Here is a 25,888-nt window from a genome sequence, read left to right on the forward strand (position 1 = left end):
GTGGGTCACTGGATCACACATGTTGGTAACACACAGGTGTACACTCACGAGGGAATCCAGTAGCAGGATATGGAGAGAAACGGTGTTCGACCGGTCTTTGATCGTTCTGTCCATCTGTCGTCTCGCAGGGGCTCCGCGATGCAGTCGCAAATCGACTTTTCTGTCATCTTTTTTATCTGTCATGTTTTTTATTGCTGCCATATAAATCATTCACATTACAAAGTAAATTGAGTTGAGCTCGTTGCGTAAAATGTTCAGAAACAGAACACGCTAAAATATACAGTTACTATTTTGACAACTCACACAGCTGTTATATAAAAGTATAGATTGGTATTGGAACTTAAGACTTGATTAGAAATTTCAAATATTTGCAGAAACTAGAAAAATTTAACGAACATTTAACAAGAATATGTCCAAGCATTTCAAATTCTTTAATTTTAATTATATTTTCAACACTAACCTTACCGAGCACAAACTGGTATACCGACTGGTATGTATACGTTTATAAAAATTACAAATCTGAATTTATCTAGATTTCTCGAAATTTTTTTAACAATATGTGTTTGAATCGAGAAAGTTATCTAATAATTTCTAGTAGAAGCATCGTTGTAATGTCAATCATTATAAAATAAATAATGCGAAATCGGAGTATGGTTAGTGTTAACAGATTCGCTAACAGTATTTGTTTCTGCTTACTGTCTTTGTTAAAATGTTTAATCAAATGCAACGTATCACCTTGATAAAATATTAAAACAATTTAGCAGAAGAAAGTTGTGGATTCTCTGAATATTATGCTGTGCACTATGACCTTAAACAACGAAGTGTATACAATTAATTTGACTATCGCTAACACCTGAACTACCAAATAGATCAAAACGAGTTGTTTCAGATTTTTTTCTTTCACAATTATTGAAATTATAAGTGTTCCCATAAGAAATTTTCGGAAAAAGTTTTTTATCGAAACTGAATAAATGTAATTTTGTCATTATTATGAAGCAATATACCTCAGTCATATTTACTGCTAGATAGTTCTAGTGTTACTGGTGTAACGGCCGTAACAAACGTGCTAATTAGTAAGTAACATTAATTTAAGTTTTGAAACTTGAGACTGCACTTTCGTGAAGCATAATTTATCTTTTAAATACTCAAGAGCTTCCGTTTCTCTCTGCAAAGAGTAATAAAATATTATATCTCCATTTTAAATCATTTATGAAAGCATCTGGATAGAAGTTAACTTACTAAAAATATGAAAAGTGTAGTTCGCTTTATAAATCTTGCGATTTACTACACAAAAATGTTTTATTTCGTCCGTACTTCCCGGAAGTTCTAGTGAAAAATTAATATAAATATGAAAGTGTGACGATCTTACAGAAATTGTTGCCAGCGTAGACTCCGTGGTTGCAGAACGAATAATGGTAAATTGGAAATTCCGGTAAATTTTATATGACCAATGACTTTTCCCGGTTACGTTCCGCATTTCGAGGCAGTTGTTATCCGTCAGAGTCAAGGTAGGAGGCAGCGTTTCGGCCTTCGATGATACGTTCGCCGGGTTGTGAGTATAAATGAAGGACAATGACCTAATTGCGTGCAGAACATGCAGTGCTTCCTCAACGTCCAATCATCGCGCGCGTGAACTTGTACCCGAGTATTTGTGACTGAAACCAGATGTCCTGCATTATTTTTTCGACTTATTTCGTAGTGCAGACCTAGGGTTGACAGTGGTTACAATTAGCAGTAAGAATTTGTGCGCTGCAAGGGTTCGTCGGAAAACAGCACGATGAAGGTACGTGACTTTTAACATAATTATTATAATATTTTGACACTCGATGGAAATACAAATCTGAGAAAAAAGTATAAGGAAATAATCCATTGTATTGATCGACTTAATGTGAACTGAAAGTTTAATTCAAATGGCAATTTCATTGAATTGTATTATACTCCATAACAATTTATTTTAATATAGAATTTAGAGGACTCTTTGTACAGGGTTATTTAATATTTGTATAAATTGTAAAATGTACATTTTCGAACAACTGAGCTGATTTAAGAAATTATAGACAGGTTGTCGTGATTACTTTTTAAATAATTTTAAGTAATTATGAATATTTTCGAAATAAAACCATAATTTTGAATCAATGGCATTTGTAAATCAAAATGAATATATAATTTTTAATCAACAATTTTTGTAGATTACATATTAATTATATAATAATGAAAATTTTCGATAAAATCATATTTTTTAATCAATAACTTTTGTAGATCAAAATGAAATATATAATACTAAATATTTTCGAAATAAAATCGTAATGTTTAATCAATAATTTATCAGTACCCATACCTTTTGAAACTTTAAAATAATTACTGCAATGATAGTTATTTTTACGTAATCTACGGAAAACATTTGGATAATATTATTAGTAACGTCTTCTACAGCTTTAATACATTTGTCTGAATTAATTTATCAAGTAGTACATTATCACTAATTGTTTCGAAAACACATTGACACATTTATTATATATTACTAATATATAATTGTTTGTATTAGTATGCGTATAATGTTCTTCTTCAATGCTTTACATATGAATTCAGTCACAGTATTTGGACTAGACTGAATCAGGTTTACAGTCACGACTGAAAAATCATGTTAATAGATCCATCCATCCAATATAGAAACTTGTTCCGTTATATGACGAAAAAAGTATAGGCAGTCGATGTCTGGATGTTATCATTAACGGGAAATAGGTATTTCTACGGTCATTCTACAGGAAACGTCCCCTTTGCAAGAAGTTGAATCAGTAACAAGTGGAGAACGCTTCTTCGCCATTATAGCACAATTATAACAAAGGGAACTATTGCTATATCATGTAATAATTACTAATCATTTTGTACTTCACCAAGTGCTTTGAGCATTTCAGCATAACTAGTATAATATAGAAGAACCATTCAAATATTAAAAAATAGTTATAAAATATAAACATCAGGACGAAAATAATAGCTAATTCATTTTAAAATCTCATCAGTAGACCTTTCATTTTGTGAATTATCGTAAGAGCGAGTAGGTGAAATTTAGAACAGTGAAAAGATTCAAAGAATTTAAGAACATCTGTACATTATTTTCAACTCCCCATAATTATTAAAGAAAGAAAGAAATTTCTATCTAGCTTTCGTGCGTTACGATCGATGAAGAAAGTTTCTGTTTTACATAAATATCTGCAGTCTACTTATCAGGTTGTAAACTTTTATTATAGTCACTATAGTGTGCATACCAAATTATTATTATAGTCATCATTAACTATTATTATTATTCGACAAGAAAGTTTTGTTAAATTTCCCATGACAAAATTGCTCGTAGAGAAACTGCTAATGAAGCAATAATGACAAAGCAGCGCGTAAACCTGTACTAATGTTCCAATTAATGGTACCGCAGGAAAACTCCAATTCATCGCAAATTATCGTGACAGTAAAGACAATCTGCCAACGGATACACAACATTAGGGATGCGAAAATGTAAACGTCACGATGGAACCTGTTGCATCCAGGATCCCCATTTCTAATTCATATGAATTGCTACAATCATTCCTACACTGAACTATTTTCTTTTCGACCTCGCACTCCTCTCACGCTGTGCTTACCCTCGCTTTTCCTATATCGATGTGGCACACCGTTCCACTTTGTTCGCTAAGAACACGCAGCACTTCTCTCTTCAGTTTCATTGCCTACGACAGCGTTTCTCAATCTACAGCACGACCGGTCAGCGTCACAATGGAGACCATTGCCACGGCCATTGTTGCGGTCATTGAAATCACCATTCACCGCAACACTCTGCACAGTGTACTATTCAATACGGAAATACCTCTAGCGAATTTGCCTGTACGCAAATATTATAATTAGAACGGTTACTGAACGAATGAATTGACTGAAATTAGAGAAACTTACTGAAATTAGAGAATTGACTGAAATTAGAGAAGCAACAATACGATGCCCCAATTTAAACAAAAAATTGGATTGGTAATATGAGAATTATTGTACATGAACGCAAACATTAAAATATACATTGTAATTATTTATAGCTTGATTTTAATTATTTATACTTGATTGGATACAGTCAGTTGCCTTAAAAAATTGCATGATGCAATTACAAAATATTTTACATTTCATGAAATTTGGGAATCACTGGCTCACCATACGCCGTACGTACCGACTTTACACCAAGAATAAAAGAAGGTGCACGTGTTGATATGTGAATACCGTAAGACTCGCGATAGGTCTGAATTTCCGGTTTCGAAGTGTCTGCTTTTCCGATCGTTACAAATTATTTGCATATTTCGCAGTCATTGATTCAAACCGGTCTTGAATATATTCCAATTCAATGATCTCCTATCGAGCATCGATAGCAACAACTTGTAAAAAAACAATGCATAACACAAAAACCAATATTTAGACAAAATTACCAGTTCTAATATTCGTTACAAAAATCCTATTCTATTAAATGTATATTCGACCAACATAAAAATATTTAACAAGTAAATAGAAATGATCAACAACATTCTATTGATAGAAATGAAAGGCCATTGAGTGTAGGCGTGCGTGGGGACCCACAGACCGACGCAGGCCGTAATAATTGGCGCTAATCCAACTCGCAATTCCGGATTCTCGCTAAAAATAGTTCGCTAAAATAGCTTGCCAAATTTCAGGCGACGAATTGGATATGTTGGCTGTTGGTCCTGTATGTATGCCTTGTCGAAGCCAGGTACAAGATCAGAAGACCTCCTCTCCCACCTCCACCGCCCCCGAAGCATGTGTACAAAAAGCCTTGGCCAATCGCCCATAGAATCTCAACTGGGAACACAATGTACATTAACGGCAACTTCCCGCCGAAAAGAATGCTGCAGAAACCCTTGAACTACAGGTGAATTTCTTGGACCTTGCGCCGAAAGGAACTCGTTGGTCCATCGATCATCATAGGATGTTTAATTACAGAGTACGCCGGCCTCCAATGTTCAACATGCCTTCTACCATGTGGAAGAACCAAATGCCGATCCGAGTTCCCGTGAACAATCACGTCGTTCTTCCGCAGCGACCACCCGTCAAAGAGTTTCATACCGTGAACAAAATGCCGGAGTATAGTCCCGAGTATAGGCCAGAAGCAGCGGTTTTACCATCGCCTCACAGGGGTAGCGTTGACGACGATAAAGGACCGATTCACACCATTCCTGCACCTAATTTAAGCATTATGGATAAACCTTTCAGCGGTGAAATTAACTCGCCAGACACAATCCATCGGCAACAAGCTACCGACGCTACTTACAAGATCAATCCTCACGGTTAGTTGGAAAATATTTTACCGATCGCACACGACACAGATAACTAACGACTTATCTTTTACACTAACTGAAAAACATCACAACGTGTAATAATTTAAAAATAAACTAATTTACAATTTAAACATTAATTTATATTTCACATTTGAACTTTTTTCATTAGAATTAAAATTAAAATCTGGATCAATTGTAAGAAACAGGAGTGTTTCTTTCTCACGAGTAGAAATTTCATTCTTTCTTTAATAACTTTTACTATCTGTTCACTGTTTTAAGGTTTACCTATTTCTTTTCACTGCTATAAATGCACAAAATCCACAGTCCAGTCATGTTAGTCATTTGTGTTTTGCAGAAAATAAACGATCCTACTTTCTTTGAATCGAAATGTATTAAAATAATCGATGAACATTCACGAAAGATAAAATCATAATTTATTAGAAAATATAAAGGTGAAAAAGAAACGGCAGTTAAAAAAGAAAAAAATGGCAATTAGATGTATGTTAACGTTTTGCTAAATAACATAGTTAAGAGGTCGCTTGTCGTTTAAAATTACACAAAATTGTAATCTGTTATGTTCAACAGAAAATTCTTCATATCAAATTCTTCGAACTCAAGAATTATATTCATTGTGTACAGCTTCTGAATAAACAGTAAATGCAAAAGCAAGGAAACTGTATCAGTTCCAACATTAAAAATTCTTTAAATCGTAATATATAAATGTAATCATGTGTTTTTTCACAGGATCGCTGCTACCAAATTTTGACATTACCACAATCAGTACGAGCTTAGCACCGCAAAAGCCAGTGACTAGTCCCACACCGACACATCACTACGAAGTGACCGAGAGTAACGATGTTAATCAGAAAGATTACCAAACCGTTCTACCAACATTCTTGCCGCAGGATTTCGCAACAGGGCTTTCGACCATAGTGAATCCCGATTTGCAAACGAACGACGTCTACTTGAGCCAACCAGCTTCCAATATTGGATTAATCGGAACTAATATACAACTCGGCCAACCGAATCTACCAATGCAAACAAATCTCCACAGTTCTCTCCACGTTGGATTTCCGGAAACTGCCGGTCAAACACCTTACATTATAAATCAACAGACACCTGATTTACACGTTGGGCATCCGGCACCAGCCGGGCCTCCGCTTTCGGCTACCCAACTTTACGATCTTTTGAACAGCTTCCCGCAAAAAATGCCGGAACAGTATCCGCCAGGTAAGATCCGTATGAAAGAAAAATGCATCTCATATCCATCCATTGTTTTGTCATAATAAAAAACATGTTACCTTTTTTTTTATGCTCACACTATCGCTCCACATTTGTAGAACAAAGTAAGCGTACAAATTGCTCTTACTTGCACCGGTTGAATATATTAAAGTTTCAAGATATTGAGTGTGGGAATTCGTATCAGGGAGCTCTGAATTTTATGCAAGAGTTTGCGGTTCTTTTGTTTATTATTTACATCTAAATTTGTATTGCAGAAGACGTGTACCTTAACAAGTCCTAGAGAATAATAACTACACGGCACACTTGAAATAGAAAAAGGCACGTCGCATCTTTGCTAGAACACAGAATGAGAACCGTTCAATGTATACGTTAGATCGTGCGAAATCAATTTTTATCGATGTGGGACATCGCTTCGTATTAACAAAGTCAGCAAAACAACGAGATGAATCGAAGCACTTTGATTTCAGGTCAACAGCCCCAACTTCAGCAGCACATACTTCAGCAGCAACTCGGTCAATTCTTCCAACCTACCGGAGTAACAGGTTTTTCGCAGCCTCAGATGCAATCATTCAATTACGACGAGCAAGATAACAAGGAGCAACAGCAACAGCAGGTTTTGTTCAGCCCGGATTATGTCGCTGGAAGGGTAAATACGAATTATAACGTGGGATCGGAGGCTGCGGCGGAAGGACAGGAGGGCGACGACCTACAAGACAACGATGACATCTCGTACATCGCCGAGAGTTCGGAACAAGTTGAGAATAACATAGAATACGACGACACGAACGATCAAGCCCCGCAGGCGACGTATTTCAATAAAGCGGTGCACAACGATGGTATATCGACGCAGTTTTACACAACGCTACCGAACCGCGAGGCGGCTGAGAAATTGGCAGCCTTAGCGGCAGCTGGGAACGTTAACAGCCAACTGATAGGGAAACTTCAAAAGCAACAGCAGCTACAGCAGCAGCAACAGCAACAACAGCAACAACAGGAAGCTACGCAGAATGACGAAGCTATTCCTTCCAATCACAAACTCGAAGATTACGATACAAATCAGCAAATTAATGAGAATTACGATCAGAAATCTAATCAAGTTCGACTGAGAAATCGACAAAAGCAACGACTGCAGGAGCAGCAGCACGAAGAACGGCAAGAATATGATAGGCAGCAGCATCGCCAAAGCCAGAGCAGCGTTTACAGTAATAAACAACCTCTGCGAATCATGGTTCCTGATGAGAACGAATACGGTAACGGCGAATGGCAAAATGATAACGTTCAGGAGAACGCAGACGCCGAGTACGAATATGACGAAGGGGATGTCGCGAATTCGCAGACAAACGGCAGAACGTCTGATCAATCATCGTCTGAATTTGGATCGCGTTTAAGTCCGAAAGCTGCGCCATAAAGCGTCGTTCTCAATATTCTGTATATATCGTGAATATTTATCGCATTCGCCTATTTAACCGGTTAGCTTCAGTTCAGGGTTTTTGTGTAACTTACTCAGCAACGAGTAAGGTGACACCAAAATGGGGACTTGTGTGCAGTTTCTGCAGAGTATGTCGACGGAACTTGTAGGAAGCGAATCAAACGAAAGTACAAGTCGATTTTCCTTTGTCGCACAACTCACCGGGTTTGTCGAATATTTCTTGTGCTCGAACAACTTTCGTCGACATTGTGTACAGTGGAAACAGCCTTTTTAGAGGGACGTAGTGATTTACATAAGATTATTTATTTTGACGTCGTTGTACTCGCACTTGGTTGTAAGAAAGATGGGCAGGCTATTGATTTGCAAAATCGATTTCTTTTATTTCAATCATTGCGCATCACCAATTTGTGTTACACTTATATATGTACATATATGTATCAATGAGGTAATTCTATATGGTACAGGAGCCATTTCGGGTACAAACAAAAACATCTAACGAGATTCTATTTTTCAAAAATCATTTTTACTTCGTTCTTCCTATCACTTTATAAAACTAGCCAATGAGGCAGCTATTTAGTAAAAAATATCTTACAGAACACGATTTTCAGTTGTTCAACGCCACTATCGTAGCCATCGAGTAAGTCACGGTGAGTCTTGAAAAACGAAATCTCGCTCAAAAAGAAACAAAGGGTATTTAAGCAGAATGATGCTTATATATCCACGAAATTTAAAATGATGTTATAACCCGACGATAATTCGTAAGGAAATACTACTAAGATCGGTCCATAAACCACGGTTTGCCATCATTTGTCAACCGCTTTGTGAGAATATCGCAGCCAGTTTCCGTAACTAACAGCGTATGCTCGAACTGCGCCGACCACTGACCATCAGCAGTGACCGCTGTCCATTTATCCGGCCATGTTTCGTCTTTCCATGTGCCATGGGATATCATTGGCTCTATAGTGAAGCAGTGCCCTGGTTTCATAACGCCCACAGCTTTGTTTTCTGAAAGTCATTGAAAGGAATTATATTAAAGTGACTTCTACGATGCAACCAAAACAAGAAAAAACACTTACTGGCATAATGGGGTACACTCGGTGCAGTGTGGAATAAGCGATGTATTCCGTGGCCACAGTAACTGCGTACTACGCTACACCCATGGGCTTGTGCATACTTTTGAACTACATTACCGATTTCTCTGTATTTCTCACCTGGTCGAACAATGGCAATAGCTTTTGCCAAACATTCATGAGTAATTTCCACTAATTTCCTGACTTCTGGTTTCACGTTGCCGACTAAAAATGTTTCGTTTAAGTCACCGTGAAACCCATTATGATACACAGTTACATCAACTGTAATAGAAGGGAATTATGAGATTATTTTGATTAAATTAAAGACATTCTTGTGAGGACAAAATGTGAGTTACCATTGCAAATGTCTCCATCTTGAAGAGGTCTGACATCGGGAATACCATGGCAGATTACTTCGTTTACGGAAGTACAACAGCTAGCTGGAAACTGATAGTAATTCAGCGGCGATGGGTAGCAGTCCCGTTCGATACAAGCTTCATGAACAGCTCTATCGATCTCAGCAGTTGTTACTCCAACCTCGCAGGTACGTGCTGCTTCATCCAACACTTCACGCCCAAGCTATGACAGTAATTCTGATTTATGTTAAAAAGAAAATAAAAGTACACTCAAAAAAGAAAGAAATTTATATTTAACACATCGAATGTCAATGGAAAAAACAGCAGAGTCATTATAGTAATAATTATACCTTGCATGCTACCCGCATACCCTCAATTTCTTCATCATCAAGGACTTTTATCTGGCTGGAATCTCGCACAGCCTGTTCGCTTACAGGGATACCAGTTACAGCATAATCTGGACGTTTAATATGATCAGGGACTTCTCGACGAGGTTCTCTTTTGTAAGGTCGTAATTGCCCAGTGTAATGGTAATAAGGCCATGGATTATAATCATTGGATGATGTATCTGCACCTGTTCCTTCTATACAAAGAAAACGATTTTTGCTTCGTTCTATACTTTTTAACATTAGGGCTATGAAACATTAAAAATGACTATTACATTACATTACTTTATAAAAATAAGAAGAATGTATTTATTCAAGTTTTATAGTGATTTTTATCATAATATATATCCAAAGAAATAAATTTATTCAATAATCTTAATAATCATAAATTAAGAAGTTTGGAACTCATTATTTTAACGGGTTCAGTAGTTCTACTGTTAACGATACTTTACAATCGCATTTGAATATATTCATACTAAAATATGTTTACATTATCGTTATAAATTAATAGTAATTCATATTATTATTTTGTATGTATAATATTCATTGTTACAGACATATGTAAGTAAGACTATTAAACTCACTCGCTATCTTATGGATAACTTTATGTGTTTTCCAACTGCTTTTGAAACAATCCTAAAACATGGCAACAATATTTAAAGCATTAATGTTTACAACAGACTTCTCACAGGCAGACAAAAAGAAACAAAAAGAGATGTATATATCGTATTAACCTTTATTTAGCAAAATTTATTTTTAATTCAACTTTTCTAAACGTGAATCGCATGTGCGGCGATATGTACAATATGAAATCTTGCAAATAATTATGAGTAACAGTTATTGAAACTTTTAAGCAAATATAGCCGGACTTATAATTCAAAATGTCGTCGACCATTGTCATGTGATGTGAATGAAAGTATCAAGCATATTTAGAAAGTATCTACATAGTCCTCAGATTCGTTTCATGACTTAACCTATAAAATTCTAGTGTCTCATACCTGGGTGCAGAAATACGAGCCTTGAATACCCATTTTCACACATGTTGGACACCGAAGACTAGCCACAGTATTGCAGCCGGGCGTTTCACACATACCGTACGCAAGTGCCATTTTTAACAAATTCTTCTTAAAAACTTTTATAACGTGACTCGACGAACGAGGCACGAACAGGAAGAAGTAATTTGAGACGATCCTGTGCTGTTTTACCGATTGATTTTGCCGTTAGTTCATCATGGACGACATTTTCTAATGCCACCAGTGAGCTACAAGTGAACCTACAATTTTCTAGAATCTGACTTATCGATGCAAACAAAAATCATAACTAGGTAAAAAGTGCGCTCTGTACGCAATAAACTGTTAATTTATATTGCTAAAAAACGAAAACAACAGTCCACAAGATCTTTTAACGCAAAATATGTTACATCGAATAATTTAAAATAAAAGATACAATCAGCCTCGTAATTGGTGGCACACACTTTCAATTGGAATAATTTTATTATAAATGGACCAAACGACTTCAGATTTTCCTTTCTTGGAAATCTTTCAGAAAATCAGGAACCTTTCCTGACTTTAGGAAACCTGAAGTTGTTCGGTCCATTTGTAAAAAAGTTATCCTGATTTAAAGTGTGTGCTATCAATTATGAGACTGGCTGTAAATTTCGGAATAAACATTAAGTGTAATTAATCTCAATGAGTGGAAAGTGGAAAAAGCGAAGAGGATTAAATTTTTTGCACAACGTAGCGCCGGAATTTTTGTTTAGATTAAGGATTGAAATTTTGGGCAATTTAACTTTGTTAGAGAGCCATGCGGCAAAATCACAATGTGACCCGATTTATAGTCACATTTTGCGCAATCAACGATAAACTTGAATCGAATCGAGCTGATCGAAGAATGGACAGGAACAGGTTGGAAATTACTGGAGTAGGCTGAAGTAGGTTGCAGCAGTTTAAAGCAGAATGCAGCGAATTGGAACGGTAAGAAACTTTTACTCAATTTAGCATGCTTAAGTAAATTACAAATTTTAATTTATCACTAATTACGTTAAATTATAAGTAAGACCTGTTCCATTCATGTAACGGAATAGTAGTTTCAAGGAAATATGTATTTAGTTAAGAAGCACTTTGTTTTAAAGCCATAAGATACTTTAAATTTTTTAGAGGATGCTTAGGGTTATAATTTTGTGCCTATATTAATTATATTTATATTTAAAGCATAATGAATATTAAAAAAAAGATGTTGAATTTTTTCTTTAAAATCAGTTAATATATATGTTATATATTTCTTTTATAATATTATCAAAAATAAGTATAATTAATGTAGGCTCAGTAATTGATACCCCCATAGTAATTGACTCCAGTACCCTATGTTACGCGGTTTTAGTGTAATATCTTTTTTATTTTTAAAATGTTTATTTTATAATTTAAAATAATAAAATTATGAATGATTTGTCTAAAATTAAATTAAATTAAATTAAATTCAAAAATTTAATTTAATTAAATTATTACCACCGTTCATTAACTGATTAATTCATTAAATGATTAAATGATGAAGTAATTGCGCTATGTATCGAAGATGTTTATATTGTTACACACACACATATATATATATATATATATATATATATATATATATATATATATATATATACATTGCTTATACTAATATAGAGCTTATACTAGTAGACTAAGAAATCGTTTTAGTAGAAGTTTTATTGTAAAGAATTTAAAAAATAATGAGGTTTGTGTGATTAATAATTACTTTTAAACATATGAAAGTGTAATTCAATGGAATAATCATTTAAAATACCGAAATCTTTTTAAAAATTCTTATACACGATAACTAGACAACTAGTTCTTCTAACGTCGCGGAAAAACTAAAATCGTTTAGACCAATTTTTAAAAAGTTATTGTCTGTTATTTACAGTAGTTAATCCAATGTTAATGTATCTTTATTGAAAACATGTATTTATAATTTAATATTTTATATATATACATTTCATAAAAATGATGAGAATTTAGTGTTAGCTATACTTTCAATTAAAAATGGATTATTTTAATCTAAACTCGCTAGTTTATGCAAATGGCTCTAATAATTTGATCACACATATGGTGAGGGATCCAACTACTGTGGGGGTTCCAATTATTGTGCCTATATTAATTATACTTATTTCTAAAGTATAAAGATTATTAAAAAAAAAATACATATAACATATATGTTACCTAATTTTAATGAAAAAAATTTAACATTTCTTTTTTAATGTTCATTATGCTTTACAAATAAATATAATTAATATAGACACAGTAATTGGTATCCCCACAGTATTTAGGTACCTTACCGTAGTACAATTCCTTCTGGCCTATCTATCACACTAAAATTACTGTTACATCGTAACAAGCTGTAAACAAATTGGGATTGTACGTTAAAAAAATTTCGGCACAACTTAAATACCAAAGCTTTTGTTAAAACTTGTTTTCGTACACTTTACGAGCGTATATCGTGGCAGATGGAGCACAAGCGCTCTTTGTGTCCAATTTCGTATTTACAAGCGATTAAAGTTGTACAATGGTATTTATCGTTCGTTCGACGCGTGACCATCGCCGTGACGTGCAATAAGTTAGATCAATGAATAGGACTGTGTGTGCATCGTACTCGATTTCTTATCCTTTTTTGCCAAGCAGAGAACCGTAGGCGGTTCTACGAAGTCGGGCGAAATACGTCTGCCGTCGGAATTTCGACGGAAAAAGATTGCCAGTTTTTTTTCTTTCTTTCTTTTTCGTATCGATCACTGTTCGAGGCATAAAGGCATAAAAGGGTCCAGTATTCGCGAAAGGATGTATAAAAAGCGGTCATTTCAATGTCGAACGCTCAATACATCTAAAAATTGCCCGAGAAGTATACGCACAAAAAGTTTTCTCGCTTACGGTCGTTGAACAAGATACATATTCCGGCTCGTAAAATTTTTTCGGTAACTGCGAGGGTCTTCTTCGTATAGAAAGATACGAAGAGGTTTCGCAGCTGGTCAAGGCTCTTGGAAGATGACTCGATTCGAACTCGGTTCCATTAGTTTCAACGTTTTTTTATTCTGACACGGTCTAACATGGTCTGTATTCCAAAATTGTAATACAGAAAATTAAAGTGTGGACTGCTGAACGGCTCCAGAAATCCCACAAAATCAAAATAATTTAGTCGTTGTAATAAAAGAATTGAATGTCATAGCATTTGTACACGCTTCTTAAGTATTTTAGATCGTACAAATCCTGCTGTCTATTGTAATTAGATTGTGAACTCTTTATGCAAAGTAAACCTTTTTCTGCTTCATTTTTAGGAAACAGCAACTGAATAAAGATTTATTCCTTTGATCATTTTAATAAATTGAAAATAATCTATCGATATTCTGAATTTTTCGTTGTAGATTTTACCTACTATCTTTTGTCATAAATTAGGTTAGGGTTATCGTCTATTACGAGTAGTGTAATTTAATGCTTGATAGTTATAATTATATTTTGCTTGTCTTAAACATAGTAGCTCACTGTTTATTTCTTCAGTGAAACATGTGCTGTGATTAGACTGCGTATTTTATGCATTTACGACAAAAATGAGTGGATTAAATGCAAAACAGTAAGAACATTTGAGGGGCTAAAAAATACTGTTGTATTATTTTCGACTGATTAAAATTACAAAGAAAAGATATGAATACTAACCAGGGTAAGGGACCCAATTACCACGGGGTGCCAATTACTGTGCCTATATTAATTATACTTATTTTTAAAGCATAATGAATATTAAGAAAGAGATATATAAAATATTAACTGATTTTAATGAAAAAACTGTAATATCTTTTTTTTAAATATTCATTAGGCTTTAAAAATAGGTGTAATTAATATAAGCACAGTAATTGGTATTCCGCACAGTAAATGGGTCTCTTACCCTGCGATATATGCAGGACGAATATAGTGGAGTAGTTAGGGGCCGCTCGGTATTTTTAAGTGAAGAATTGCCATAAATTTGCAAATATGAAACCTAGAATAATAAATCGATGGTTTACGATTTCAGCATCGATGATAACGAATTTGATGTCGTAATACGCTTAATGATATAATTAAATCTCAAATGCAGGCGATGGAAAGTCGGAAAGTTATTTCTTTATCGGGGGATTGAAAGAACCGTCATTCACGGTGTTCGTTTCAGTTGAACACATCGTTACGCAGCTTCATGTTCCATTACCAGAAAATATTCAACCGGAATGATCGATCTGAATATCCTCTCGTTACTTCGCGAAGCTATCGGTGGCAATATCGACGGGATACTTCCGCGTCGGTGGTAAGATACTCTACCATTCATGTCTGTGCTCTTCATCCCGAGTACGAGCAAAAAAATTTCCTACAATAAATCGAAGGATCAAACATAAAATTCACTTTTCCTCGCGATTCTAAAATAATTCTATACGGACTGCAAAGCAAGAAAATAATATTTTAACGTTTTCCTACATTCATTCGGTGAAGAATAATTGAGATCAGCTTCTCGTCACATTTAACGCGACATGATGGTCAGAAACTGGTACTACGGACTACTAGGCGTTACTATAACTCATTTAAAAACTTTACAGTCGAAAATTAAACGGATACGAGGCCGTCGCCTTTAAAGTAATCCCCTTGAGTCTGCACACAAGCATTCCAACATCTGATCTCATGTTCGTAACATTTCTGTTACTCGTTTCCTAGTGTCTGCTTTAACACGGGCGATATATTATTTTAAATTTCAAGAGGGTAATTGGAAATATGTTTTTTTCGTCGTTTCTCCTGTACGAAAGAATAAAAGACAACGCCGCGTAGAAACGGTGAACATACCCGGAAGTGTTTTAATACTGTCATTGATAGACTACAAATCTTTATGCAAAATAAAAAGTTTCTTCGCCAATGGTAAGAAACCGAAAACAAATAGACATTTCATTTCTTCTTTTGTAATTTTAATAAAGTGACAATCATACACAATACTAATCACTCCTTTTAATCCTTCTATTGTTTAAATATTACCCACGCGTTCTTGTGATGAACGCATAAAATCTGCAGTCTGATTACCAATTTTGAAACAATAGCACACAATAGTGCTCGTATATTCCAATGAAAATTGAATTTAGTTTTCCTGATTCTTTATTAACATCATCCTATAACAATGTGAAATCTAATTAATGTTTTAAGTCAGCAAGACACGAACTCGTATTAAGAACTGTAATTACATGTAATTATTCAACGTTGACTAAAATTAAATTGAATAAACTTCATGCTTGAAGTATATTTTATTACCGCATTTAACTTTAAAAGCACTCCATTTAAAAAAGTGGTGGCGACCTTGATATCTCATCTATTAGTACAAATAACGTATACATTCGAAATAGACAAAGTTATTTCTCTCGGTCTATATATTTATAAATAAATATATAATACAGGGTGTTTCACCTAACTCGAGCATCTAAAATATTTCGCTTGTTTTCAAGGTTGTTGTTCAAGGTTGTATTTTTTGAGATTTCAAGGTTATCGACGTTTTTTTTAATGGAACGATATATTTTTATTATCGCTATATGATAGCCGAGAACAGGTCCGACGACCTGTAATATTACGTCCTTCACGTGACCTTGAGTATGAAAAATTCATAAAAGTACGACACGTGATGTAAATAGTGAAGTAACGATGACATGATTCCTCAAGGGTTTCAAGAAATGTTCTTGAACCTTGACTAATGACTTTAAACACGTTTACAATAAATTGTAAACACTGATACAAATTCTTCTCCTTTCGGTGATTCTAATCAGTACGTTTAAGAAATTCATCAGGATTTATTCGATTGTGAAAGATAACGTTACTTCTCTGAAACGATGGTGTATAATGATGCAGAAAAGATAGAAATGATTTTAGTTTATGGTGAGGCTAAAAGTAACTCAGTACAAACATCTCAATTGTACGCAGAAAGATACCCTGAGAGAAATCATCCTTCTCGACAAAGTTTTGATCGCATAATTCAATTGTTTTGTAAAACAGGGAGTATTAAATCACTGAAAAGAAAACTATCAAAACCTGCTACTGGAGAAAACGCCGAAACTTTTGTATTGGCTACAGTCAACATTGATCCTACTACAAGTTGTCGAAAAATTGGACGTTCTTTAGGCATTTCCGAAGCAAGTGTGTGCCTAATATTGCAACGTCATAAATTTCATCCATACCATATTTCCTTACATCAGGAGCTTCGTGTCAACGACTTTGAAAATCGTGTTGCTTTTTGCCCCCGGGCATTGCAGCAAGTACAAAGAAATGAACATTTTTTTTATGACGTTCTCTTTACTGACGAAGCTATTTTTTCTAACCATGGACAACTAAATACACATAATATGCATTATTGGTGCACTGAAAATCCGAAATGACATCGACAAGTTGTACACCAGCGTCCATGGAGTATAAATGTATGGTGTGGAATCGTTGGTGATAACAAACTCAAGATCACGTGAAGGTCGTAATATTATAGGTCGCGTTGGATTCGTCTTGTTCTCGGCTATTACATAGCGATAATAAATATATATCATTCCATTTAAAAAAAAACTTCGATGACCTTGAAATCTCAAAAAATACAACCTTGAACAAATTTTTTTGCCTATCATAATATTAGCCCGCTGAACCAACTAATGTTTTCCTCTGAAATTTTCTTGTATCATAACAAACGAGCGAAATATTTTAGATGCTCGAGTTAGGTGAAACACCCTGTATATATATCCGTCCATAAGTCACATGTCATGTAGTTACTTTAAAGAAAATATAAATTGCAACATGGATTCATGTACATGTACAGGGTTATCCACTTAACTCGGAATCTGCGACTATGAGAATAAACGCGCATAGTAACAGCATGACATATACGGATACCACACATTTATCGGGCTTCAGATTTGTCAGACTCGTCGAGGCTCTCAGATAGAATTCGTTGCCGTAATGAGCTAAGCCAGAAATTTTTCAATAGTAACCTAATCTACGTTATTAACCGAATTAGGGTGAGCTTAAACTAATTCTTATGAAAAAATATAAATGCTATAAATTGGCTGTGCACTGATGTTTACAATACGATATTATTGACAATGCCAAAAATTTGGAGTTAATAAATGTTTGCGAAGTATGCGATTATTTTATATAAAATAGCTTCAAAGTTTGTGATTATGCTATCGAAACATCAAGGAATTGGAACCATTTTCGATGAAATAAACAAAATTTTAAAAAAAATGATAAGAATTTTGTAGTGGGATTCATTAAAATTTAAGACAAGATCGCTAAAATGATTATGAATATATTATTTCTGAACGTAGCAATAGTATTAACAGAAAAATTACCAAAATTTTTCATACATACATGTATAATAATGGATAAGAATTATATATCTTATCTTTTAATTTCATTGGTAATGAATAGACTAAGAATTTTATGCTCTTATGCGAACAATGAATAAACGATACACAAAACAAAGAAAACATAAGAAATAATGAATATTGCTATGTTATTTTCAATTTATTAAATTTATTTTGAGAAGAAATATTTTTTTATTTGAACTCTGTTTCTGATCATTGATGTAGACAATTTTTATTTTCCATAAAGATCCGTAAAAATGTTAGTTAAAGAAATTTTTGGGATAATAGAATTATTTTTAAATAAAGATCATGATTACTAACACTTTATGGAAATATTAATGAAAATCTTCTTTGTTGTCAAGCTGCATGAAGTTTTGAACTCGTGTAACTGCAGTTTACTATTTTTAAATGAATATCATAATTGCTGACAGATCATTGTCATATGTATGGGTTATAAATCTTCTTTACTAAAGTACATCAAGTTTCAAGCGAAGTGCAGAATTTGCTCGAACAATAGAATATCTGGATACAGGAGACTCGACCGTACATGAATTACGAATATGCCGGCATTTGAATATTTTCGTGTGCCAGTTTACATTGAATTCCTTTCGACGACGATATTGTTGAACTGGGTGAGCGATGTTTAATCTCTTCGCAAAGTTCTTTGATCCTTTCTTACGCGGTATCGGTGAAACGAGATGGTTCGAGAGACCAAGTCTCGAGAGTCGAAAGCCACGACCGCGCATCTAATCGACTGCATTATCAGAGCCGTAAAGAGTGCGTGTTAACGCTGATTAATTACTCATTGGCAGCCCGTTTTTTTTTTTAAACGGCGACGGAGTGCGACGTGCTCGTTTCACGATTTCCGTCGGACACCGCTTGCCTTCGCTTTTCTCCCTTTCTTTCCATTTTCCTTTCGTTCTCCAATCTTCGTGTTTCTTCCATTTCTCTTTCCTATTACCGCGTGCACGCGTCTATGTAACTTTACTGAATGCAGCAAACGAAAATCACAATGGTGCAATTTGTTCGCAATCCCGTCGCAGTTGAAGTATTTATGTGTGGAACGTTCTTCCAATGGAACGAACGCCAAGATGAAACCCGGGTGTAATTAAAAACTTAGTATTTTATAATTTCGTTTTCACGTATGGACTTATAAGTAGACTTGTAAGTGGACTCATAACAGCTACGTAGATATTGATTTTTCTTTTCTTAACAATTTCAATGGGTTGGAAAGAATACAACAATATTTCAAAATTGCTCGAATATTTTCACTATTTTATATTCAATTTCATTTTTATCATAAATACGTAAAAAATCCGCAGTCTATTCCCAAGTAATATTTCAATGAATATTCTCGTCATATGAACGATATTTTTGGGGGGGAGAATATTGTACTGTGTTCTACAGGGAGTTCTTCATTTTCTTGATGTTTTATATCAATTGTAACGGTTTTTTCACCAAGAGGAAAAATGTCTCTACAATTTTAAACGGACACATAACAAAACATCAACGTGTGCCGTTCAATGCAAAAGCGGTGTAAGTAACAAAAATGGACTACAGGACATTGGGAATTCAGAAAGGTGTAATTCCTCGGACATAAAGCGTTGGTATTAAAGTGAAAAGTCGACGAACATCGATTTATTGGGTAAATTGATTCTAATGTAAAAAATTGCGTGTACATAAATCAATCCTTTTCCTATGAAAACAAGGAATGAATAGGATCAATCGACCTACCACCACTTTGGCATTAAACCGTTCTGAAACGGTTCATGTAACTCCGTCAACCCCGGCCATACCAAAAACTGTCGCCATTGAATATTTCACGAGAGAGGTCTGTGCCTCTTGATAGAAACCGGTCTCACGTTTCTAAGGTTTCGCCAGCAGGAACAAGAGTCAAACTCATCCACTTCGCAGGTGTCAGAAAAATTTCTTGTAGAACAATTCGACGACTAGTTAGACCGCATGCCAGGGATTCTTAAATGATTCTCGCTAGCCGGACGGGATGATAGAAGGGGACACCTCCGGAAAGTGGAGACGAGAGAATGGTCTGGGTTAGGGTGCGGGAGAGGGGGGGGGGGGGGTCGCAGAGGCGAAAGGGGTTAAACTCTGTGATTTTAATTAATGTCGCTAGCTCGTCGACGATCCACTTTACAGCGGCACCCCCCTATCGTAACGCAGGATCTTTCAATCGTGCGGAAACTTTCCACGTTAATTATTTTACCTTCAAGGCTCCTGTAAGGGCAGACTGGCATCGATGGCGTCCGGGGGGTGGGGTTGGGCTCGCGAACCCGAGTTTTCTGCGTTCGCAGCACCGCGAAACTGAACGCAGGAAAATTAGACACCGAGCGCGGAAGAAGAAGTCGCGAAAAGTTTTCGCTCTGGTTTGCGGTCTCCGCGGTTTAGAATTCAGAGAAAAGTTACCGGGGAACGATTTCCCGAAAAATATCGGACGGGGCAACGGTAGATTACTCATGCCCGAAACGTTCTGCAAATACATACATTTAAAATACTCCGCTTTAATTGTGCCGGCCGATGTTCTCGGCCTCTCTCTCTCTCTCTCTCTCTCTCTCTCTCTCTCTCTCTCTCTCTCTCTCTCTCTCTCTCTCTCTCCATCTCTCTCTCTCTCTCTCTCTCTCTCCGCATCTCGTCGGGATCCGGCGAAATCGTGGAAATATTGTACGCACGGACGTTTAAAATATTTCACGCTAATTGTAGCAAAGTTTGCCCTCGTACGCCGGCTCATTATGTAACGGATAGCCGTGGATTCCCACGGGCCAAGCCCGCCATTTATTTCAACCCCTTACGATCTAGTGTAACTCTTATGTGATGCTTCACGTTCTCCGGTTGTGCTTTCGTTTCCATTTAAAAGGACAAAACGGTTTGTTCCCTTTGTGGTGCGGCGCACCGTTTTTTCTTTTGGTGTTGCATTTACCACTGAACCTTTTGAAAACGAACGGAAAGGAATCGTTGAAATTCAGGGCAAAGGTGGCGCGGCGGCGGTGAGGTTACATAAACTCGAAGAGGACGACACGCTGTGGTTAATTTGTCCGAAAACGTGGACAAAATTAAAGAAAAAGTTTGCAGTTTATGAAATCTAATCCATGTTGTTAATAAATACAAAAGATCCGAAAAGTGTTTCAATACTAAATTTCTTAGCTTCGAGAAATTATCGATGTTTAAATTACGATAATTTTGTTAAAGAAAATAGTACGACAATAAATCTTTATTCATTTTAAAGCTAGAAGCTTTTACTGTCATAATCCTTGGAAGGTGTACTGCCATCTTTGCAATAATACAAGGTACACCGTGAAGGCCTTGCACGACCAAATTTGTTCCTCATTTTTGTTCTATAAAACTGTCGTACAAATCGTAGATCAAGTATTAAGAAGTATTAAGAAGATGTAAAAATATCTTAGAAAAGAAAAAGAATGACGATGGTCTGCAGAAGTAGAGTCTTATGCTTGAAAATGAGTGCAGGTTTATTGTTGCACTACTATTTTTCACAAAATTATCACAGTTCCAACATGGAGAATTTCTGGGGAATCAGAAAAACATTCAAACAATTTTTGTTCAAAGCTTATCATCAGAATTTAAGAAACTGTTTTAAAATATAGTTAGGAATTACCATCCATGTTAGTAAAGCTAATATTGTACATTCTAATCTAGTTCTATTGTACTTCTAATCTATCTTATCATGGGCTATGTTATGGTTAAATTTGAAACACTCTTCAAGTCTTTATAAACAAAAACAATTTACATACATGTGTATTTTGTGTACATCTTTAGGCAAGACTAGTTCGTTTATGATGAATGACGTATGGCTAATAAAGATATGAATTTTGTCCGCGTCTTTGGTCAAATTGATCATTGTGGACAGTCCTGTGTGTTCACGATGTTGCGGGAATTAGTTAATCCAATCAATTCCGAATAAGCATATAGTGTAAATGTCCGAATATTCATTAAATAAAGAAAATCACTGTTTAGCGAAGTTTTATATTCATGTTTTATTTTTTATCGACGCAAATGGTAATAATTACGTAAATCAAAGTCGGTTTGACTTCAGCAATTTGACATAAACATACTAACATTTATCATGTTAATTAAAAACTTAATGTTAGAATATACATGCAGAATAGTTACTAATAGCTTCAAAATACAACACTCGCATGCGTGTAAACATCTTATATAAAGATTTATTTACATCTATTTAAAAATACGAATTAACATGTGAATGTAAACATGTCACTCCTTATCATTCCAAATTAAAAAGATTTCTCACAGATGACACATATCGTTCCCAACACTTTTATTTTTTTTAATATCCATTTAAATATAATCTGCGAAATGTGTAAAACATTCTGTTATTATCACAATTAGTTGCTTTCCGGAAAAGAAAAACTGGGGCTACGAGGGTTTAAATGTGAAGCATTAAATTTTTCGAACTGTATTGGAAAAAGCTTATTGTAACTCTTGGTATGCCTTCTATATTATTTCACTCGCAGCTGTGACCACGAGTATCTTACTCATTGTCGGTGTTCCCTTTAATGATTTTAATTAAAGAACCCTCGAGAAGTTAATGGTACGTTCCACCAAGTCACAAAATCTAACTAATAATTTATTTTAGCATTATTTGTTATTATAAAACGTGATTACTTTTCTTATCGCATTAAAGTTTCAAATATCTAAACACGATTGAAAGATATCTAATCTGTCAGTTTGATTAGCGATCGTAAAAGGTATTCTTGTTTGTGATTTATATACAATAGTTTCTATGGTGATCTTAGTTTTTGATACATCTAATAAAATTTTAATCATAGAAATTGATTTCATTTAACATCATCTATCAATATGCTGCGGATTTGTATGCAAAATAAAAATTTTTTATTTCAATTGTAACAAAATGAAGTGAAATAGAAAATCATTTCTTTCATTGGTCCAATCGGTTCAAAATAATATGAATATATTTCTAAATTCTTTTAATTATCTTACTGTTTTGTGTTTTTCCCGTACATGTTTTTCAGAAATGTATAAAATCCTCAATCTAGCTCTATAACATATCAAGAAAAATTATACAAAAAATATTTGACTACATTTTTATTTAACACTCTTATTTAACACTCTTAATTTAACAATTAAATTCTAGATTTCAAATTTCTGCCTTTAATTAAATAGCTTGAGTGATTAAATATAATCCATTTCTAAAAAGTATGAATTCTACTGCCAGACTACTTTCTACTCGTAGCATATTATACCTATGAATAAATTATATTACATACATTTAAAAAAATTAAGGTTGCAGTATATATCCCAGTGGCAAAATATTAACGAGTGCCACAACATGATATATATATATACAGGGTGAGACACCTAACGTTTGCACCTCAAATATCTTTGTTGTTTCTAAGGATACGACACAATGCCAAAAAAAAATTTTGCTTTTATGTCATTTTTTTAGAGATATTAAAGTCACCTCGACTTTTTTAAATGGAACCACCCTTTTTTAAACACCTACAATGATAGTCCCTTTCATTAGGAATTCAGTGACTATATTATTCCAAGGAAATTCAAGGTCAAGGACAGAAAAAACGTATGAAACTAAAATATGGAAGCAGAATACCTGTATTTTATAAATGTTCGAAATGATGGCAGCCTACGTCGATACATTAATGTAAACGAGCTCTGAAGGAATGTTGAACACTGATAAGTACATCCGAGGTCACATCTGAGGTACATCTGAGGTACATCTGAGTCTTCTAACAAAATTGGCATATCTTCTTGCAAAAATTGAGCGTATTTCTGTCCCGTCACCATTCCGTTAACGAAATATGGTCCAATTACTTTGTCGTTCAAAATACCACACTACACGTTTACGGTCCATTGTCTTTGATGATCAATTTCTCGCAGCCAGTGCGGATTATCCACAGACCAATAATGGGCGTTCCGTAGATTAATTGAGCCATGATTAGTAAATGTAGCTTCGTCCGTAAACAAGACATTAGAAAAAGATGAATAATTTTGAAGCAATCCCCATTGACAAAAGTTAATTTTATTTTGAAAATCATTCCCGTGCAATTCTTGATGGAGCGATAAAATATGTGGAACGGATGAAATTTATGTCGGGCCAGAATTCGTATTACGCTACTTTGACTTATGCCTGCTTCCCGGGAAATTTTTCTCGTACTCACGTGAGGATTGACAGCTATAGCTGCTACAATATTAATTTCATTGTCTTCATTAGTCGTGGGATTCTTCCGTTTGTGCTGTCTTGCATGTACACTTCCAGTACTTCGAAACAACCTGTACGTATTAATGAAAGTCTGTCTAGAAGGAGTGTTTCGCTCGGGGTACCTTTCTTCATAAAGTAATCGGGCCTGCACTGCATTTTGTCTACATTCACAGTAAATCGTGATCATATCACACTTTTCAGTGAATAAGACGTAGCGGAATCGCGTTTGGGAACATACTGATAGTAAATAAGAATGCTGAATAACAATAACATTGAAGGACCTTAGTATGTTTACTTTAACTATGACCATAATATGTTTACTATTTACTACAAGTCTCAACCGTGATAAACGTATTCTGCTTTCATATTCTAAATCTAATACGTTTTCTCTGTCTGTGACCTTGAATGATCTTGGAATAATTATTGTCATTGCATTCCTAATGAAAGGGACTATCATTGTAGGTGTTTAAAGAAGGGTGGTTTCATTTAAGAAAGTCAAGGTGACCTTGATATCTCTAAAAAAATTACATAAAAGCAAAATTTTTTGGCATTGTGTCAGCCCCATTGGAACATTCAACTTTGTCCTTACCATATTTTACGTATCTTTAGAAAGAACAAAGATATTTTAGGTGCAAACGTTAGGTGATTCACCCTGTATATATCATATTGTGGCACTTGTTAATATTTGTATATATATATATATATATATATATATATATATATATATATATGTATATCTCCGTTCATGCTAATTTTTAAATATGTCTTTTCAGAATTATTCATATTTTAAGTTAGAGATATTACATTTTTCATTAAAAAAAAAACTACTTTTTTGCATTAAAATCAGTTATATATATATATATATATATATATACGTTATATATCTCTTTTTTAATATTCATTATGCCCCTTACCCGCATTACGTCCCTTACCCTAGCAGAATTGGTAAATGAATTTAGATAGAAACTTTTCACCTACTGATGAAGTATCTAGGCACAGTTAATACCTGTTTCTTGGTTTTAATATCATTACTTACCTTTGCAATAGATATCTAAGAACAGTTCTACGAAGGTTTTAAATATCAATATGAAAGTCGATTTTTTTATTTTTGTACGTTGACAACGCGTTGTGCAACGTGTTGTTGGGCTTACAGTATTGCAACGGAGACTACAGCCGGACTCGAGGCTTGGAAGTTCCTATCAGTTCGAATTCCTTTCAGCAACTAATGACGAATGTCAGCTCATTTGTTTTCTATCGGTCCGGTCGTGTAACGCGGACTGTTCATTCGTGCGTGATGTTAACAGAGAATTCGGTTTTTTCCCTCGTACCTTCAGAGATTATTCTCGTGGAGGGTTTCTGTGCAGCGTCGACATGCACTTACCCTCGGATAGACAGACAGGGCTCCTAAAGGGTGATCCCATGACAGTAATCCGATACTTGACCGATACAGGTCGTTGCGTGGGATATGAAACACGTGTTTC

General features: G+C 34.9%; 2 protein-coding genes across 2 annotated transcripts; one reads left to right on the forward strand and one right to left on the reverse strand.

Annotated features, from left to right (window-relative positions):
• The first annotated feature begins 1,582 nt into the window (after positions 1-1,582).
• LOC143363584 (uncharacterized) lies at positions 1,583-8,629 on the forward strand. Its single transcript, XM_076804151.1, has 5 exons — positions 1,583-1,783; positions 4,695-4,909; positions 4,981-5,324; positions 6,060-6,545; positions 7,025-8,629. Exons 1-5 carry the CDS (start codon positions 1,778-1,780, stop codon positions 7,963-7,965), a joined length of 1,992 nt encoding a protein of 663 aa, XP_076660266.1. The 5' UTR covers positions 1,583-1,777; the 3' UTR covers positions 7,966-8,629.
• Positions 8,342-11,009, reverse strand: LOC143363591 (methionine aminopeptidase 1). The gene is made up of 6 exons (XM_076804157.1): positions 10,797-11,009; positions 10,383-10,434; positions 9,763-9,995; positions 9,413-9,635; positions 9,063-9,338; positions 8,342-8,991 (listed from the first exon to the last, which is right to left on the reverse strand). Exons 1-6 carry the CDS (start codon positions 10,905-10,907, stop codon positions 8,759-8,761), a joined length of 1,128 nt encoding a protein of 375 aa, XP_076660272.1. The 5' UTR covers positions 10,908-11,009; the 3' UTR covers positions 8,342-8,758.
• Positions 11,010-25,888: the final 14,879 nt, after the last annotated feature.

Source organism: Halictus rubicundus, chromosome 2 (assembly GCF_050948215.1).
Source record: "Halictus rubicundus isolate RS-2024b chromosome 2, iyHalRubi1_principal, whole genome shotgun sequence".
Taxonomy (NCBI): Eukaryota; Metazoa; Arthropoda; class Insecta; order Hymenoptera; family Halictidae; genus Halictus; species Halictus rubicundus.

What these genes read in the sequence shown, in the direction of transcription:
- LOC143363584 (XM_076804151.1), top strand. An exon ending in TTACAAGATCAATCCTCACG is followed by an intron (nt 5,325 to 6,059) that starts GTTAGTTGGAAA and finishes GTTTTTTCACAG; the next exon opens with GATCGCTGCTACCAAATTTT. An exon ending in GCCGGAACAGTATCCGCCAG is followed by an intron (nt 6,546 to 7,024) that starts GTAAGATCCGTA and finishes CTTTGATTTCAG; the next exon opens with GTCAACAGCCCCAACTTCAG.
- LOC143363591 (XM_076804157.1), bottom strand. Translation starts at nt 10,907, where the DNA reads ATGGCACTTGCGTACGGTATGTGTGAAACGCCCGGCTGCAATACTGTG. An exon ending in GCTCGTATTTCTGCACCCAG is followed by an intron (nt 10,435 to 10,796) that starts GTATGAGACACT and finishes GCCATGTTTTAG; the next exon opens with GATTGTTTCAAAAGCAGTTG. An exon ending in AGTTATCCATAAGATAGCGA is followed by an intron (nt 9,996 to 10,382) that starts GTGAGTTTAATA and finishes TTCTTTGTATAG; the next exon opens with AAGGAACAGGTGCAGATACA.